Source organism: Podarcis raffonei, chromosome 14 (assembly GCF_027172205.1).
Source record: "Podarcis raffonei isolate rPodRaf1 chromosome 14, rPodRaf1.pri, whole genome shotgun sequence".
NCBI classification, from domain to species: domain Eukaryota; kingdom Metazoa; phylum Chordata; class Lepidosauria; order Squamata; family Lacertidae; genus Podarcis; species Podarcis raffonei.
In genome coordinates this window covers 42895228-42915061 of record NC_070615.1, presented here as the reverse complement: position 1 = coordinate 42915061, position 19834 = coordinate 42895228, and the positions used below count along the sequence as shown (strand labels likewise).

Below are 19834 nucleotides of genomic sequence, written 5' to 3'. Positions count from 1 at the left end.
AACATTGAAAAATTAGGCCCATGTATCATTTGGGAGAACATGAACTAGGTAGCAGCACATGCCAAATGAGGATTGAGAAATTTGGATAACACTAACCATTTTGTTGTTGTCGCTTCAATCTCCAGGATTTAAGACTCGTAAGCAAGCAATTAACCGCTACCAAAATTGTGAATATTCTGGCCAAAGACAGCCCTTGTGTGCGTGATGGAGAGGACACTAACTTAGAACATGAGGTATATGTATTTCAGGAAAGTGTGGGGAAATATGGTCTGGGTGTAAATTTCTGCAGCTACACTGAAAAGAGCCAACCCACTTCAGGAGCTGGTTGGGCTTGGACTGTCCTTTGCCCAGAAGGAACTTTATTTAAGAACAAAAGCTTTTGCTAGTTAATCAATATGATGAGTCATATAAGATTCTAATGTAGAGCTGAGCCACTCCAAGTGGGACTTTGGGCGAGTGAAATTAAACTGCCCCATTTGCTTTTTCCTGGCGTCTGTTCCATGATCCGGCCAGCAACAATTGCCCACCAGGCATCATTGCCCCTTCTACCACAAAGATCCAGAAGCACGGGCCTCACTCTGATTTGGCGTTGTTATTGTTAAGTTGTGGGTGAACATATCAGATGTCACAGCGATTCTTCAAACAGCTCTTGTTTATTCACAGGCCAGAACAGAACTGAACTGAAGGGTTCAGTCAGCCTGCTTATATAGAGCTCCAGTACAATGTAACTGTAACAATTTTCTAAAACTATCCAATCACTGAACGTCACTTTCGATCCCTTATTTGCATAACTATCTACAGTATCCCCCTGCTGGCCCAGGGTGAGAACTTCAGTACATAACAGTTATGATGCCATGTCATCATGTGGTTCTGCCATGATGAGGCAATCAGAGTGAGGGCTGTGCTTCCTGCCTTATCTTGAGATCTTTGCAAGGAAACAACATACCTGTCAGCAACCAGATAGCCCATGGGTAGGCAAACTAAGGCCCAGGGGCCAGATCCGGCCCAATCGCCTTCTAAATCCGGCCTGCGGATGGTCCGGGAATCGGCGTGTTTTTACATGAGTAGAATGTGTCCTTTTATTTAAAATGCATCTCTGGGTTATTTGTGGGGCCTGCCTGGTGTTTTTACATGAGTAGAATGTGTGCTTTTATTTAAAATACATCTCTGGGTTATTTGTGGGGCATAGGAATTCGTTCATTCCCCCCCAATATAGTCCGCCCCTGCACAAGGTCTGAAGGACAGTGGACCGGTCCCCTGCTGAAAAAGTTTGCTGACCCCTGAGATAGCCGCTTTCACATCCTTGCCCCTAAAGCTGCCCTCACTGTATTTCCCATCCGGCAAACAGTATTGCAGGATTGGGGGCCCATTTTGACACAAACTAGCCCCCCTCCCCAATTAATTGGTAGAACTGACAACATACAGCCTTTCTCAACCTGTGGGTCCCCAGATGTTGTTGAACTACAACTCCCATTACCCCTAGCTAGTGAGGCCAGAGCTCAGGGATGATGGGAGTTGTAGTCCAACAACATCTGGGGACCCACAGGTTGAGAACCACTGAACAACAAGCAATAACTCAGTGATGTGAGACCTCTTGAAGGTCCATCACTGGAACCCACAGTGAAGTAATCTCAGACTCCAGATTGGCTCCACCTATCCAGGCTTCTCATTGGACCCTCCTAGGTTGGAAAGGGCTATGAAGAATTTCCTGGTCATACCGCATCCCTGAGCAACAATGATTGTCCTACATCTGGTGTGTTTTGGCGTGTTCCTCAGCGCTGACTCCTGGTTCGAACGCCTAACACAATTGCTGACCTGGCTCCTCTCTGACAGCTGCTTGCAGCTCAGCCGTTCCACAGGTCCCTAGTTAGGACCCCTCCAGGAATATTTTGCCACATGTTCTTGGTGGATTAGCGGTGGGTTTATTCCAATTTGGTTTGTTCTGCAGCGCTTCTCCAGTGCAGCCAAATTATTGCTGTCTGGAGGGGCTGTAGTGCAACAGAAGAAGGACAAAAATAAACCAGAACTTTTGTGGACTAAAAAGTAAGTGGATTTCAGCAGGAAAGACATGCACTGGTTGGAAAAGAAGCAACATGTCCACCCCAAAACTTTCGCAGGTACAAACGGTACTGAAAGTGGGCATGACTCGTTAATCATAAGAAATGTGCAATAAAAAGATGCCTGGAGGACCCTTTGATCTTGTCGATTAGCAGTGACTTGTTCTTTTCTTCCTTTGTTGTGCTACAGCTTGTTTTCCTGGAGTTTTTCGAAGCTCTGCTGGACTGTGCCCTGTTGTATGTCACCGATGAGATGCTGAAGCAGCAAGCAGAAGAATCCAGTTGTTCAACAAGTTCCTTCAGAACAGATGAGTTCATAGACCCGGCTGCAGGGCCTCCATTGGCTCAGGACTTGTCCTCTGGTCAGGTTAGTTCTCCGAGCGTAAACATTGACTCTCTTCGCTACAGGTAAGGGATGAGTTAAATGCAGCAGCAGCAGCAGCCTTTCACGAGGTTTGCTGGCCTCCCAAATTGAGTTTGGGCACTTTCCAGAACGGAAGCCAGACATTTCAAGCAAACTTAAGATCTTCAAAGAGGGGGCAGGTGTGACAGGGTACATTGGCTCCTTACAACCGTCAGGAGCAACGCCTCAACACCTTCCACATCAGGAGGATTTGGGGCATCACATGGCCAGACAGAATTCCCAACAACGTGTTCTCTCAAGCCCTCATTCCCAGCAGATTTGCGCTCCTGTCTCAGCAACGTCTATGCCGGCTTGCTCATGTCCACAGAATGGAAGATGGTAGGATCCCCAGGGACGTGCTCTACAGGGAGCTGGCTTCTGGCACCAGGCCAATCGGCAGGTCTGCTCTGCATTACAAAGATGTCAGCAAACATGACACGAAGGCTGGCAACATCAACTCTGCCATGTGGGAATCCCTCGCGGACGACCGCAGTGCCTGGAGACCGGCAGTCAAGTCATGTATCCATAGCAGTGACCAGAGGAGAAAAGACCACTGGGAAGACCGCAGAGAGAAGAAACGCCATGGTGCATCTGCAGCAACACAGCTGAAACATGTCTCTCCTGTATCGGTCTCTACAGCCACAGCAGGCGCTGCAGCCTTCCAACAGCTTGACCTCACCTCCAAGGCGCATTATTCCGTTGTCTCCCAAGACAGATGGATGCCAACAACAACAGGCCCCTTATGTGAATTCTACCACTCAACATCTTCTGGGAATGAAAAGGAGTTTAAGGCTGTATTATGGACACAATCTTGTTTTGACTTCTCTGGGCCTTAGGGTTAGAAGTTGCTGGCAGCTCAGGGGTAGGGTTGACACTGAGCTAGATTGACCAGTGGTCTGCCTTTGGGGGTGAGGGGGCTTCCTATGTTCCTCTGGTGGTAAGACTCCTGGGGGCCAAAGCACTAGCAGTTCTGAGGAACTATGATATCAGTAAACACCAAATGGCGCTGACCTGGAGAATGGGGGGCGGGGAAACTGGTCACACGAGGACAGTGCAAGTTTCCTCTGCCACAGAACACAAGGACTCATGGAACGAGCCCATTGTGGGGCAAAGGGCAGGCAACATCATAAGGGTCCTAATTTTTAAATAACGACTGTTAACTCAGTGATAGTACACAGGATTTTTTGGTAGAATGTCACAGGTTCAGTTTTTTTAAAAAATCAGTTGACGGGAAATACTTCTGCCTGAAAACCTGGAAGTTCAGTTGGTAGAGCATGAGGCTCTTAACCTCAGGGTCGTGGGTTCAAACCCCACGTTGGGCCAAAGATTCCTTCATTGCAGGGGGGTTGGACTGGATGACCCTCATGGCCTCAGCTCTGTAATTCTATTATACTTCTAGGCAATGCTGGGCTTGATGGACAAAGGCCACATCAGCACCATTCATTTAAAGCACATTTAAAGCTCCTGGGTTCTCCTGGGAACTATGGTTCAACCCTCACAGAGCCACAGTTCACAGCATACTTCTCAAACTACAGTTGCCATAATTCTTTGGGGGAAGTCGTGTGCTTTAAAAGTATGGTGTGGATGTGACCACACTCTGAAATGAATGTCTTGGGCTGGATCTAGACACATCAAAGAAGCGTTTCAGTTAAATGCGTTGTAAACTTTGTATGAGAAATCGGGCTGGCAAAAATGGAGCTCCACAGCACCATCTGGTGCCACTGTGTTAGAAGAAGAAGAAGAAGAAGAAGAAGAAGAAGAAGAAGAAGAAGAAGAAGAGGAGGGAAAAGAGTTTGGATTTGATATCCCGCTTTATCACTACCTGAAGGAGTCTCAAAGCGGCTAACATTCTCCTTTCCCTTCCTCCCCCACAACAAATACTTTGTGAGGTGAGTGGGGCTGAGAGACTTCAGAGAAGTGTGACTAGCCCAAGGTCACCCAGCAGCTGCAGGTGGAGGAACAGGGAAGTGAACACGGTTCACCAGATTACAAGTCTACCACTCTTAACCACTATACCACACTGGCTCTCTGCATAAACAACACATATAAAGCGCTTTTTCTTTGCCAGTGTGGCTGTGTCCTTGATCTAGACCTATGTGCTTGCATATCTGTAAAGCACAATACCTCTAACTGGAGTTCAGAGGGATGTTTTCTTTTGGCTGTGTGCAAGTGTCTTTTATCCCCCCCCCCCATATAGCACCTCCAACTAACTACAGTATTGCTCTTATTTTCTTCTATTCTTTTAAAATTATCAGTCCGTTCAAACCAGAAGTCTAAGCAGTGGCGAAACAAGCACTGAGACCACAGAAACCCTGCATGTCAAGGCTTCCACAAGCAAGATTGTGCATTTTGTGGATGTTGGCAAGGGAAAGAAGTCCGAGGTCAGTGGGGTGATGAAACATAATGGCTGTTTCGAGGTCCCAGGTCCAGGAAGGACTTGGAGAGATTCTTGCTTGAAATCGCGGAGAGCTGCTGTCTGACTTAGTACAAAGCCACTTTCTGTGTTCCCAGGAAAGGGCCTTTTCAGTGGTTGCCCCCCTAACTCTGCAACTCTCTTCCCTGGAAGGCCCACCTACATTCCTCTCTTTAGTTTCCCGCAAGGTGATGAAGACAGTTATTTCGGAGGTTCTTGGGCATTGTGGCAGTTGAATTGCCCGTCATTCTCTACCACTGCTATCTGTTTATTATGCTGCTATCGCTGCTTGCTTTCTCGTAGGTTGTCTGATGTGATCACGTGATGGAAGCAGGGGGTCACCAACCGTTTGGGGCCACTGCGCATGTCTGGAACGCTGTGGGTGCCAGTCACAAAATGGCCGCCGGGGTTGCGTGGCATAACACAAAAATGGCTACCACACCCAAAAGAGCAGAAAAAGAAACAGGGACACAACATGGTGTGGGCATACCCTCCTATTATACCCCCTTTCAAACTGGGGAGGCACTTATAGCAGACTTCACTGTGCTCAGCCGTAGAGAGAAGCACTCTGTATTATTATTTTTTGTTCAGAGTAGATGTGAGGGCAAATGTTCAGAACTGGCGCCCAGTGAAATGTGGGCATGTGGAAGAAGCCTGAGCTAGTGCAAACAGGTATCGAGCAGGAAGAATGGTGTAATGTGGATTTTTGAGGGGATATTTACCGAGGCTTTCTGTGGGTGTTGTAGGAAGTTCTGGCAGTTAGGCCTGGACATTGGGGCATTGAGTTGGGCCATTGACATTTGCTTCCGAGCCAATGTTAGTTTACCTCTTATCTCCCCACTTGGGAACATGCACAAAAGCATCTTCCAGACAGAATCTTGTTGTGGGTATACCTGCATGACCTCATTGTGGCAGCACCTATACTTTGGAACTCCCTGCCTCTTGACATCAGGCAGAGGCACCTTTGCTGTAATCTTTTCAGTGCCTGCTTCAAACATTTTTCTTTAGGCAAGCCTATTCAGACAGGTAGAAGCTACATGCGTTTCATTTCAATTTTGTTAAACAAATAAATGGAAGAGTAAAGAACATTGACACTGTTCTCTTGAGTCTTTGCCATGAACTTGTTTTTGAACAACCTCATCTGGGCATATATTTATTTTTGCTTTATGTTTTTATCTTAGTTACGGTACCAGATTTTGAAAATAACACCATCTCCTAACTCAACAACTCATTTTTTATTTTTTTATTATCTTTTTTCTCATTACCACAGAAAGGAAAAGGCAAGAATGGAGGAAAAGAGGGCAAAGGATCTCGGCACGGTTCAAAATCTCCTAGTAAAGAAAAAAGTCTCTCTCCTCAGGGTGGGTCCTTCCAATCTGAGCCTTGTTGTTGTACAGGATCTTTTTTTGCTCTGTGGGAAAAACTGGCGTTGAAATTGATGTAGTTCAACTAGGCCTTTGACAGTTTAACATCCTGTAATGTTTTAAATGTGTTTGTGGGACAGGGGTGTGTGTGTTATTGGCTCATGTAGTTTTTTGTTTGTTTGTTCCTGTTATTGCATTTTTTGTGTTTTCATCTTGAATCTTTATGTTGAGAACCGTGCCGAGTTCTACGGGTGATGAATAAACCAAACATTTTGGTGCAGTTTCGACACCAGCGTTTAAAGTCAGTGCAGTTTAGAAGGGCTCAGCCCAGCACCACCTTGATTCAAAAGGGCATCCGCTTGTAGTCGACAGAAACTCGCTCCTTCATCTCAAGAACTATAGTGGAAAATTTGGTTGTGGTAACTTAAGAGGTGTCCGAAATGCATAGAGAACAGGCAAAGAGACAAATGACTTTCCAAAATATATAGCAGATGCTTTTCTTCCTTTCAGCCATGAGTTTTAATGTCACCTTCTCTGCTATCGTGGAAGAGAAAGAAGAAAGTTCAGCTCCATCACTATCAAGTGCAGAAGCAGGGCAAGAGTCAATTCTTAGTGCTCCCATGAAGGAATTAGCAGGTGAGAAAACTAGAACTTTTTAGACAGCAAGCTATCAGGTATGGATCATCTTTTTATCAACGTAAAGAATCATTTTTGCATTTTTGGAATTGTTGTTATTAATATATGTATGTTTATGTTTGGCACACATACACACAATTTCATAACCCAGAATGCAGTTTCCAAAAAACTTTGCTAGGATTTATTTTGTTTGCTTTCCTGTTTAACCATTGGGCAAGGTAAAGATGTTGCCCTTTTAGTATATCTCTTTGTTTTCCTATATTCTGGGTGTTTTATTTCTTTACTTCTGGATTGTGTTGGCATCATAGCTGTCAACTTTCAGATTTGAAAATAAGGGATCTGCAGCCTCAAAAATAAGGGATCAGCAGCCTCACCTGTCCGGGGACAGTCTACGGGATATCTAACAATCCAGGATAGCAGTGGGAAGCAGCAGGAAACGGCGCTGGAATAAGGGAATTTCCCACCAAAAAAGGGAAGTTTGACAGCTATGGTTGGCATCCATGATAAGTTGGCCTTTATTTATTTGAAAAGCATTCGCTTCTCTATCTAATCTAACTAGAGGTACTGCTTTTTGGAAGGGTCACCCTGAGCTGCAGATTGTGCAGTATTTGAGCACACATTCCTGTAAGATTTCCTGCTGTCACAAGAGGGCAGTAAAAGAACACCAGACCAGAACACAGTAACTTGCACCTTCCTTTTTTGAAGGCTTTCACAAGGGGACAAGTCCACTGTTGCTCCGACCCCACAGCTAAGTCCCAAACGAAGCGTGCTTGAATTCTGCAGTGGATTGCAAGCCATAAGCCATAAGCCAGTAGTATTCAACAGATGGGGAACCTTTGGCCCAGGGTCTAAATACAGCCCTCTATGCATCTCTGTCTGCCCCCCAGGACTCTCCCCGGGGGCATACACCTCATGAGATACTACACATGATCTTAGCCAAAAGGCCGAGAAGCCCTCATATTCCCCTGAGCGGCATAGACCCGACATACAAACAGTATCTGTACGTCGAGCATCCACAGTACCTTCGCTAGCATCAGGTCAGGGGAGTGTTCCACCTACATCAATAAATGACCCGGATTTGACTGAAGACCCGGCCGGACATATAAATCAAATGGTTTCATTGGCGACCTTTAGACCTCGCGGTGAGGCAGTCTCAGCAAATCCTGTGGAGTCTCTTACTGAAGTGGCTACCCTTGGGTTAGCCAGCGGGAGACCCGCTTTGTTGCCCCAGTCTGAACACCTCACTACCAACTTCAAGATTAGGTACCTCCAGCAGGTGCCTGCCACGCAAAGTAAAATAACTGACTTTTTTGTGGGGTCTGCCCTGCCTCCAAAGGACCCACTTCTCTCCCTGAAATGACAGCGAATTGAACACAACAGGAACTCCCCCCTATCAGTCCTCAGCTGGAACATTGCGGGCTGGAGGGGGAAAAAACATGAGCCAGAATTCTTGGAGTATCAACCAACCCTCATGAGATACAATCATAGAATCATAGAATCATAGAGTTGGAATAGACCACAAGGGCCATCGAGTCCAACCCCCTGCCGAGCAGGAAACACCATCAGAGCACTCCTGACATATGGTTGTCAAGCCTCTGCTTAAAGACCTCCAAAGAAGGAGACTCCACCACACTCCTTGGCAGCAAATTCCACTGTCGAACAGCTCTTACTGTCAGGAAGTTCTTCCTAATGTTTAGGTGGAATCTTCTTTCTTGTAGTTTGGATCCATTGCTCTGTGTCCGCTTCTCTGGAGCAGCAGAAAACAACCTTTCTCCCTCCTCTATGTGACATCCTTTTATATATTTGAACATGGCTATCATATCACCCCTTAACCTCCTCTTCTCCAGGCTAAACATGCCCAGCTCCCTTAGCCGTTCCTCATAAGGCATCGTTTCCAGGCCTTTGACCATTTTGGTTGCCCTCCTCTGGACACGTTCCAGTTTGTCAGTGTCCTTCTTGAACTGTGGCGCCCAGAACTGGACTACACCCCTCATTAACCCTGCTTTTCACCCTCCTTAAAAAAAAAAGAAAAGCAAATGTTACTGGTTTTTCAAAATAGCAAAATAACAATCCCCACAACCAACATCCCACCACCATTCAGATGAAGGTTCCTTAGAAGAAAGCATTCAGGTCTGTGGACCCATCTTGGGTGCTTTTGTCTGGTTCAAATGGATCCCTGGACTCTGATTATGCTGCTCGCTTGCCTGGGCGGAGGATGGAAAGGAACTAGCTTACCATTCAAAAGGTGAAATTCACATTTGTTGCTCAGCCCACTTTTAATTCTGGCCCTGCCTACTCTGCCTCCACTGCCCCACCTTCCTCCACCCCTGGATCCACATAGGATCTTCTGCATCCTAAGCATGTGGTCTGCTATGAAGCTATGATAGTCTTTCCCCTACAACAGGGGTTGGTCAAAGGGGGTGCTCTGCTGCAGAAGCGCCCATCATCCTCAGCCAGCCCAGCCAATAGCCAGGGATGGTGGCAGTTGTAGGCATCACACATAACTGGAGGGTGTTTCGTTGGCCGTCCCCTGCCCTACAACTAAAACTCCATTTTATTTCCCATCCCCCCCACCCCGCCGTCTTGCAGATAACCTCGAAAGTGCAAAGAACGAGCAGAAGGACAAACTTGGTTTATGGATGAGTCAGATCTACATCTTTTTTGTCAACAAATTCTTTGCCGGCTACAAACACTTGGAAGTCGTGAAAGAAACCATTATAGACAACAGGATTCGGCACGCTGAATTCCTTGTACTGAAGAAGATCCAAGAAGCTGAAGAAGAAGCAAAGTGAGTTTTCAGCTTTTGCTTGTGGATCATGGTTTCTAACCTGCTCCCAAATTTGGCAGGAGCCTTGCCACATGCGTTCATAGAATCATAGGGTTGGAAGGGACTGTGAGGGTCATCTAGTCCAGCCCCCTGCAATGCAGGAATCTCTTGCCTAATGTGGGGCTCAAACCAACGACCCTGATATTAAGAGTCACATTCTCTACCAACTGAGTTATCCCATCATAAAACAGGGTGCTTTGCTAGATGGCCCGGCTGTTTTCATTGGAGACATGCTGGCAACACCGGGCCTTCATTGCTATAGTCTGCCTTCTATTATGCCAGATTGAGATTACATGTTCACATGTAAGGCTAAACTGTGCCTTAGCATTAGAAGTAGCTGTAGTGAGCCTTGATTTTTAATGAAATATATCTATGGAGCTAAGGAAGCAGAGTGAACAGGGTACCTGGAAAAATGAGAAACTTGAGAGAAAGAACATACTTCTCCATGCCACTTCCAAGTTTGAGCCTTAGCATCAAAATGTTCAAATCAAGAAGACAATGGCAAGTACCACTCGTCATCTTTAGCAAAAGAGTTAGTTTTCTGAACTAGGGGATAATTTACTTCCTTTGCTTAGGCTGATATGATTAAGCAAAGATCAAGATTTAATATATATTTTAAACTGCCGCTATATCTGTATTTGGCAGTTTAAAATATATATTAAATTTTGATCTTTGCTTAAACTGCCGCTATATCTGTATTCGGGATGCGGGTGGCGCTGTGGGTTAAACCACAGAGCCTAGGACTTGCCGATCAGAAGGTTGGCGGTTTGAGTCCCCAAGACAGGGTGAGCTTCCATTGCTCAGTCCCTGCTCCTGCCAACCTAGCAGTTCAAAAGTACCTCAAAGTGCAAGTAGATAAATAGGTACCGCTCCAGCAGGAAGGTAAACGGCGTTTCCATGTGCTGCTCTGGTTCGCCAGAAGCGGCTTAGTCATGCTGGCCACATGACCCGGAAGCTGTATGCCGGCTCCCTCGGCCAATAAAGCGAGATGAGTGCCGCAACCCCAGAGTCGGTCACGACTGGACCTAATTTACCTTTACTATATCTGTATTATCTCTGTTATACCCAATTGCAATTCAGTGTATTCCTGTTGTGTTTTATGATTTTCCTGATATTGTAAATGAGCCGGAACTGGTCTGTGACCGTAATAATAAAAATTAATTTAATTAATTAATTAAAAATGATTAAGCAAAGTTTGCATCTGAACATGAAGCTGGCTGTTTCGATATGGAATAATGGCTCCTTGATATCGTCCTGACATTTGTATGGGTGCCATTTATGGATTTGTTGTTTCGTGGCTCACGTGTTCTGAACTGTGTTACGACTTTTTGGTTTAAGAGAATCTGACCCCCCAACTTCTCTGTCCCACCCCACTCTGGCCACAGGCTTAATGCTATGAGGGAGGCAGAAGAAGCCAGAAAGCTAGAAGAAGCTGCAGCAGAAAAAGCAGCTCAGGAGCTGGAGGAAAGTTTGTGCAGAGAGCTGGAGGAAGCATCGATACAGCTGCAGTCTTCGCCAAAGGAAGAATCCCCTGTTTCACCACAGGCGCCACCAAGCACCAAGACTACCGGAGGTGGGAAGAAGAAGAAAAAGGCATAAAAGGAGCAGCTGTACAATAACAGATTATTGTACGGAGGCATGCGGAATCCAAACATGCGGAATGCAATTCATGTTAGCTTTGGATTACAGGAGTAATAAATATCGGAGCAATAAAACTGAATAACTTTGTGAAGAAAACCACGCACGAATAATTTCAGATGCCACCAGGTTTGTCAGAGAACTTTCAGACACAACCGCTATAAGCCTCTCTTTCATCTGGTTGCAATACTGTGCAGTTCCATGAGAGTGTAAGTCAAGAGGACTTGCTTGCAAGTAGACAGGCATAGGATTGCAAGTATCCAAACTGCTGGTGTAATGCCCAGGTAGGGTCAGCTAGGAAAAAATATAAGAAAGAAATGGGATTTCCACTTATTTCCAACTGAAATGTGCAGGGGTGAGATCACACTTTAAATATCTCACACCCTTCCATTTTTTTAAAAAAAGTTCAACACTGGTAAGACAGAGATGCTTCTTCTAGCTCCGATTCAAGAATGGGATGTTTACGATGCTTTCTGTAACTTCAGTTGAACCAATGTATATAGATTAAAATAAAATAAAGGGTATGTGTTGTTGTTTCGCACAACTTGGCTATCCTGAAGATGTGTTTCCATGTAAAAAAAAAAGGTATAGAAGACAAGGACCTAGAGATAAGAGACAGAAGCAGGGCTTGCAGAATGGTAATCTGGGAAGAAACACCTTTGCAGCAAAACTTGTTCACTATCTGGCATTTCTGTTGCACAAACTGCTCCTTTGACGTAGGATCACAAAGCAGTAAGGGATCAGTAAAGTCATTAAATTCAAGGCAACTCCATTTTAAAAAAATGTATTTTTATTAAAGATTTTCTTAGTTTACAAAAGTATGTGCAATGTCTCTCTCTCTCGCCCCCCGCCCCCCAAGTAACATTTTTTACAGATCAGTTTCATTTGTTGAGACATTAGGAAGAAAAGGGGGAAAGAGGTGGAGGGGGGGAAGGTGAGTGGGGGTGGTGTCAGGTGGTGATGTTTCTATTGTACTTAATATATGTGGGGTTTTGTGTCAGTGTTGCTTGTGCAGGTTCTCTGCTATTCACTTGTGTTCCTTTGGTGGTGAGAGAGGTTGGGGTTGGCCTAGGGTGTGGTTGTTCATTTGTGGTTGGCTGTGGTGATCTTTGTTTTCTTGTGTGAGTGGGGTGGGTGGGTGTTTTTGAATCAGGTTAGCCATATTGATTTGTATGCTGTTGGTGGAGTTTTGTCATTGTCTTGTTGGGCTGTGTATGTGATAAAGGGGAGCCATAACGGTGTGAAGGCATCTTCTTCTGTTTGTTCCCATGTCAGTTTCAGTTTATTGGTTAATTTTTCTAGTAAGGCTGTTTCCCATACTATTTTGTACCATTGGTCCATGCTTACTCCTGACAGGTCTCTCCAGTGTCTGTTTATGGTCTTTTTGGCTGCTGAAAGTAGGTGTGTTATGAGTTATTTGTGGTGTAAATGGGCATTATTGTCTTGGAAGATGTTTAGTAGGGCCAATTCTGGGGGTGATTTCTAATACTTGCTTAGTTATTTTACATATTTCTCGTATGGCTGTTGTCCAGAATAGTTGGATTTTGGGGCACTCCCACCACATGTGGAGGTATGTTCCTGTGGAGGTGCACCCTCTCCAGCATTTTGGTGAGGTTCCTGGGCGTATTAGCACTTGTTTTCTTGGTGTTATGTACCACCAAGTTTCAGAGTGAGTTCTTTTCTTTTCGTTGATATGGATTTAAAGGGGGGTTTAGACCACATTCTGGTCCATTGAGTGGGGTTAATCTCATAGCCTATGTCATCCTCCCATTGTTTTTTAATTGCGTCTAGGGGGTTCGTGGGATTTTGGAGTAGTCTTTTGTATACTGAGGATACCATCCCTTTACCGTGTCCCTTTGTTGTTAGGAGGAGGTTTTCGAAGGTTGTCAGGGGCCTAGTTGCTGCTGATTTTACTGCTGGATTGTTTAAGAGGGCAACTCCATTTTTGAGGGGAGCACAGCTTGGTGGCGGATGACATGCTTTGAAGGCAGAAGGTCCCAGGTTCTGTCGGGTATCCCCCAGATCCTGGACAGAACCATCTGTCAGCATAGACAAGCTTAGAGTGCACCACATCATTCTTCCCTCCCCCAAGCCAAATGCAATGTATTCACCTGGCACCCCAAAAGGTTAGATTTTTGTTGTTGCTGCTGCTGCCGCCACTTGCCTAGAAGAATAGTAACTGGGGGCTGTCAAGTCCTTGATGGCTGGGGCCTGCCATTCAATTTTGCAGTTCAGGTCTGGTTTAAGGCATTGCAAAAACATCCTCATTCAGCAGAAAGCTCTGATCTAAACTGAAAATCTAAATCTTACTGTGTTCCCTTTCTCCACATTAATCAGGCAACAGATTTTAGTTCTTTAAAATGTTTTTAACAGAAGTGTTTTTAATGTATGAAATGTGAAAAACTTTTTTCCTCCCATGTGATGGTAAAAATGCATTGAGATTATGCATACTGCAATGAAACTTTGATTAATAATGATTTCCTCCCTTTTGGAATGGTTTTTTGTACTATATAGTTGATGCTTATTTAATTGATCAAGTGATTAACTTGGAGGATTGATCAATCAAGGTGTCTTTATCTGGGCAATAGTTCTACTAGCAATTTATGATGGCTTTGTTTCAAATGCAGACAATCTTTTTTTCTTTTTCTTTCTGGAAGTTGCTGTGTGCAAAATGGGGTATGAATAGGCTGTCCTTAATTTCCTAATGTGGCCAGATAGCCACCTTCATGAAACAGAGGGATATCATCTCAACTTTACAAACATTTTGTCCCCCACAGAAGATGAATGATATAATTTTATAAACTTTTCTCCAGAGTCAAGAAAGAGGAAGAAAGTCCATTAAAATTGTAACAATGACTAATTTTATTTTTCCAGTAAAATATTCACATAACATTATCTGAGAAATGGAATGACACATGTTTAATTCAGACTAATTTTAATTCATTTGCACATAAATACTTTAAAATCTAAAAACCATATGATCAGAATGTAGAGTTTTAGTAGAAATTTGATTCTTACAAAGCAAGTATTGCTCTACTACTGTCATTATTCCAGTCAGTAATATGACTAATAACCTGTCACAGTAAACCAGAATTCTTTCAGGATATTTTAAAGCCGTCTTCAAAAGAGTTTGCCCCCAGCTGATCAATCCAAGAAGAATATATTGTTGAACTGTGTTGCACAAAGTTTCTTTACTTCTTCTGAGGGGAAAAAAGAGGAAATATTATTTTAAGACTTAGAAGTATGGCACCAATTACAAGCTACAAATTGATCCTGTGTGGCTTTCCAGTGACGTGATCGGTAAATGTTTTGTAGTCATTTACGGATCACGTCACTGGAAAGCCACACAGGTTTGCATTTTCTCAAAGGTTCAGCTTAAATTTAAAATCAGTGTTGACAGAATAAAATCTAAAAGCCTTCTGCATAACCCCTTCCTCTCCATGCACCATTGTAATGCATGAAGTGTGTTGTGCAGTTCAAAAGTCCACAGAAACAAACCTTGGCTCACCATCATGACTTTTAGGTGATAAACAAACCATGAGTGCTGATTCACAAGCTAGTCTCTGGTTTGTTTCCTCCTTGGCACAGTCAAGGGAGCAACCGCATGAGGACTTTTGAGCAGCATGCTCATTTACATTAAACCAGGGGTCACTAATATTTTCGGAGCCATGGGCACATCTGCAAACTGGAGAAACCACATATACCCACCGCAACCTATTCTATTGGCTACAATCAACTTCGTTGGACTGGTCATGTTGCGCAGATGCCTGATTATTGTCTTCCAAAGCGACTACTCTATTCCAAACTTAAAAATGGAAAGCGTAATGCTGGTGGTCAACAAAAGAGGTTTAGAGACTCTCTCAAGGCAAATCTTAAAAAATGTAGTATAAACACCGACAACCGGGTAACACTGGCCTGCAAATGCAGCCTTTACCAAAGGTGTCATGGGCTTTGAAGACACTTGAACTCAGGGCGCAAGGGAGAAATGTGCTAAGAGGAAGGCACGCTTGGCAAATCCACACCGTGATCAACTCCCGCCCAGAAACCAATGTCCCCACTGTGGAAGGACGTGTAGATCCAGAATTGGCCTCCACTTACGGACTCACTGTTAAAACCGTGTTCATGGAAGACAATCTTACTAGGCTATGAGTGATTGCCAAAGAAGAAGAAGAAGATTGGCTACAATTTACATGCTTCTTTCAAAACTAATTTCAGAGCCAGGGGAGGCCCTGTGGGCAGCAAGGGACTTGTGTGTCCATGCATGACATTAAATTCTGGTTTAGTGATGTGTGAGCCAGGCTCTTGTAACCCAGCTCAAGTACATTGTTGCTGTTTGGTCGTTTAGTCATGTCCGACTCTTCGTGACCCCATGGACCAGAGCACGCCAGGCACTCCTGTCTTCCACTGCCTCCCGCAGTTTGGTCAAACTCATGCTGGTAGCTTCTAGAACACTGTCCAACCATCTCGTCCTCTGTCGTCCCCTTCTCCTTGTGCCCTCCATCTTTCCAAACATCAGGGTCTTTTCTAGGAAGTCTTCTCTTCTCATGAGGTGGCCAAAGTCTTGGAACCTCAGCTTCAGGATCTGTCCTTCCAGTGAGCACTCAGGGCTGATTTCCTTAAGAATGGATAGGTTTGATCTTGCAGTCCATGGGACTCTCAAGAGTCTCCTCCAGCACCATAATTCAAAAGCATCAATTCTTCGGCCATCAGCCTTCTTTATGGTCCAGCTTACACTTCCATACATCACTACTGGGAAAACCATAACTTTAACTATACGGATTTTTGTCGGCAAGGTGATATCTCTGCTTTTTAAGATGCTTTCTAGGTTTCTCATTGCTTTTCTCCCAAGAGGCAGGCGTCTTTTAATTTCATGACTGCTGTCACCATCTGCAATGATCATGGAGCCCAAGAAAGTAAAATCTCTCACTGCCTCCATTTCTTCCCCTTCTATTTGCCAGGAGGTGATAGTTGAAATAAATGAATACTCTACTCTTGTATAGCTCTGCTGCCGTTTCCCTCCCCTGTGTCAATTTTAAACTGTAAGCTCCTTGGGACAGAAAGCTATCCCCTTATGTTTTGTAAAATATAATGAGTTCTATAAATAAGTAATGAAAGTGTTTTAATAACACTTAAAAGTGGTAAAACTAAAAAAACCCACACTTTTAAAAAAGTTTCTTACCATTCACTTCAATCAGGTTTGCATTTTTCTGATTCAAAATTACATACAGCTCCCGCTGATCAGATTTCTTGCCAACAATCCAGTAGTCACTCATTGCTTTCACTATGATTTCCTCATCATCATCAACCCTAAAAGAAAGAAGTTGGTATGTGCAAATCTTAGGATGCCTCAAATAAGTAACAAAGGAATAAAACCAAGCAAAAGACAGTAACTAACACATAAAGAAGATTTTACACATCAGCAAGTGGATCGAGCTTTGGTTTATTGTTTTAAGTTTTCCTCAAGTCTTAATAGATTAAGTAATTCTTATATCTGTGGTAGGATCTGTACCACACTGACACAGAATTCCTGGAGTATTTGCTAATAATAGGATCTAGCAGCTTCAATTACTGGGACTGCAAAAAAACATTAAACACAGCTTCACCTCCTAACAGAAATTTGCCTGTTCGATTCTGCGGCACCACACAAATTCCATCTAAAATTCTCCAGTTGTGATGTGTATGTATGTATGTATGCATGTATTTAGCCAATGTGGTCTATCTGACAATGTGCTGAGCCTGGATCTGGGAGACCTCTGTTCAAATCTCACCTCACCGTAAATCTACTGGTTTGCTTTTAGAAATTCCTTCACTCCCTGCCTCACTTTCCCTATCTGTAAAAAGAGGTAATAATATAATGATAGACTTTACAGGTGTTTTTTTCTTCTTCTGAGGATGAACAAGATAAGGAAACATTACTCACTCAGAATCTTTAGTAGTAGTGAGATTTATAACTATTATCATACTACGGAGATTTACACTCCTGGTGTATTACTTTGACTACAGCATTACGGCTAAGGAAGAAGAAAATTGTTTCCAAGTACAGTGGTACCTCGGGTTAAGTACTTAATTCGTTCCGGAGGTTAGTTCTTAACCTGAAACTGTTCTTAACCTGAAGCACCACTTTAGCTAATGGGGCCTCCTGCTGCTGCCGCACCGAAAGAGCCCGATTTCTGTTCTCACCCTGAAGCAAAGTTCTTAACCCAAGGTAATATTTCTGGGTTAGCGGAGTCTGTAACCTGAAGCGTTTGTAACCTGAAGCATCTGTAACCCGAGGTACCACTGTATGCACTGCCAGATCTAACTATGCAAACTGAATGATATTCAGATTTTAACAAAGGCGGGGAAGAATGTTACGTTACCTGGTGAAGTCACTGTTGATATCACCAAGAATCTTCATCAAGTCAGGATGAACCGATGTGAGCGAGATATTGGGCGTTCTCCTCAAGTGAATTGTACTTTTCTCTGCTAGGTTCATGTGATTGAAATAGATAAATTTAAATTGAGGTTCCTTCTCCGACCTAGGAAACAAAGAAGGAAATGGTCAAATAAGCAAGAGGAAGGCCATTTTTGCAAAGAGAGTTGAACGTCTATCTAGAGTGGCTTACTATCATATTGCCATATGCTTTAATTTTTAAGTCAGGATTGAAAAATTGTTCCCTGAAGCCATTAAAATATTAGCAGCTGTCAGACTCCGGAGTGATGTCTATGGTTTGCTAATGCCACTTCAGAATCAGGGAATTCAGAAAGGCTAAGGAGCTGATCCTGAGAACTGCTGAGCCAGAAACAAAAAGAGACAAGAAGTCTGGTGCTGCAGTGCAACACCAGAGAACATGAGGCCTTCACATTTTGTGATACATTTCTAGTGAGGTCCTCAGCTTGGCCCTGACCAAGCTACCAGAGTTGGGAGATCAGCTTGACTGACAGCCCTTCCCCAACCTGGTGTAATCTAAAATATCAGGAGGGCCAGCATGGCCAATGTTGCGTGTGGCGGATGTTATAGTTCAGCAACACCTGGAGGGCATCAAGTTGAGGAAGGCTGCTCCAGATGAAATTGGGGGGAATGTTTTCTTTTGGCTAAAAGGTAAAGGTAAAGGGACCCCTGACCATTAGGTCCAGTTGTGGCCAACTCTGGGGTTGCGGCGCTCATCTCGCTTTATTGGCCAAGGGAGCCGGCGTACAGCTTCCAGGTCATGTGGCCAGCATAACTAAGCCACTTCTGGTGAACCAGAGCAGCGCACGGAAACGCCGTTTACCTTCCCGCCGGAGCGGTACCTGTTTATCTACTTGCACTTTGACGTGCTTTCGAACTGCTAGGTTGGCAGGAGCTGGGACCGAGCAATGGGAGCTCACCCCGTTGTGGGGATTTGAACCGCCGACCTTCTGATCGGCAAGTCCTAGGCTCTTTGGTTTAACCCACAGCGCCACTCGCGTCCCATTTTCTTTTGGCTAGAAGACCCTAAAACTCAGGTTGGCTTACAAGGCGTTCCCTGCCCTCAAACAACATCCAATTGTCCATCTGCTGACATTACTGGGGGGGGGGGTTGCTTTGATCCTGCCACTTTGCCACTGCATTCCCTTGGTGAAGCAGACCCCTGCAGCCAGCCAGACTGAACCTTCTACTCACCAGCTGGTGAGCAGAGTGTTCAATCCACACTGGTGAAGCAAAACTGCTCTGCTGCCCCGTGGGTTGACTTTGACAGGTAGGTGGGATTGCTTACCTATCAGCACCTGACATCATCATGGCCTACAGAGGTGGGGAGATAAAGAGGTAGCCTGCTGGACTAAAAGGGTTCTCCACCCCTGCTATAGTCCAAGAAGCATTTGTTCTTGTTCAGCAGACAGAGGTCAGGAAATGGTTCAATATTCTGGACAAAGGTTAGGAAAGCCATGGAGAGTCTTGTATCATGTCTAGCACTGCACTGTCGACTTTGACTTACAACAGCCCTCCGCAATTTCAGGCAGAGGTATTCAACATCACCTGCTGCCTGATTCTATTCACTAGAGATGCCAGGTATTAAACAAGGCCTCTCTGCATGCAAAGCATATCTGCTCCCTCGTTGCATTGCAATCACATCCCAGCTAATACCTGCTAATGGCTGCTTGCTCCAAATTCAACAGGTCAACATTTGCTAAGCAAAACTACATAGAAGTTTGTTTTAAGCTTTAAAAATACAATACAAACAGACTGCACTTTGAACCACAAAATGCACCTGTAATTAGAGATTTACAGGCCTGGGGAGGGGGGAATGAAAAAAATTATCTGCCCCCCCTTATTTGTTTCTGAAAATTTGAAGATGATAAAAAAAAGCCCTCGCCTTTTCCTGTCCTGTCCCGTCCCACCCCACCCCCGGCCTTTACACATTTACTGCAATCTGAGAAACACATGTCAGATCAGGAGCTGGTCAGTTTGATCATTCTAAGCTCTACAGATACTAGGGTTGATGCTGTTGTCTACGATTCTGGAAAATCAAATGTATTTTGACATTTGCAGCTTGG

At 44.4% G+C, this 19834-nt stretch overlaps 2 protein-coding genes across 6 annotated transcripts in view; one reads left to right on the top strand and one right to left on the bottom strand.

Moving 5' to 3' along the window:
• The window catches only part of LOC128402214 (radial spoke head 10 homolog B-like), a 28500-nt gene extending 16618 nt beyond the window's left edge, over window positions 1-11882 (top strand). For 4 of the 5 annotated variants that reach the window (XM_053366240.1, XM_053366239.1, XM_053366241.1 and 1 more), the window contains 7 exons: window positions 126-233; window positions 2248-2424; window positions 4716-4841; window positions 6144-6234; window positions 6748-6873; window positions 9463-9661; window positions 11086-11882. In XM_053366240.1, coding sequence (XP_053222215.1) covers window positions 126-233; window positions 2248-2424; window positions 4716-4841; window positions 6144-6234; window positions 6748-6873; window positions 9463-9661; window positions 11086-11299 — 1041 coding nt within the window. In that variant the 3' untranslated portion in view covers window positions 11300-11882. The remainder of the gene's footprint in view (window positions 1-125; window positions 234-2247; window positions 2425-4715; window positions 4842-6143; window positions 6235-6747; window positions 6874-9462; window positions 9662-11085) is intronic. The other variant, XM_053366243.1, reaches the window with a different exon arrangement.
• Window positions 11883-14176: 2294 nt separating this feature from the next.
• The window catches only part of CCZ1 (CCZ1 homolog, vacuolar protein trafficking and biogenesis associated), a 29379-nt gene continuing 23721 nt past the window's right edge, over window positions 14177-19834 (bottom strand). Inside the window, exons 13-15 of the mRNA XM_053366244.1 lie at window positions 17698-17856; window positions 16518-16645; window positions 14177-14538 (exon numbers count right to left, since the gene is read on the bottom strand). Of these exons, the coding sequence (XP_053222219.1) occupies window positions 14483-14538; window positions 16518-16645; window positions 17698-17856 (343 nt within the window). The 3' untranslated portion in view covers window positions 14177-14482. The remainder of the gene's footprint in view (window positions 14539-16517; window positions 16646-17697; window positions 17857-19834) is intronic.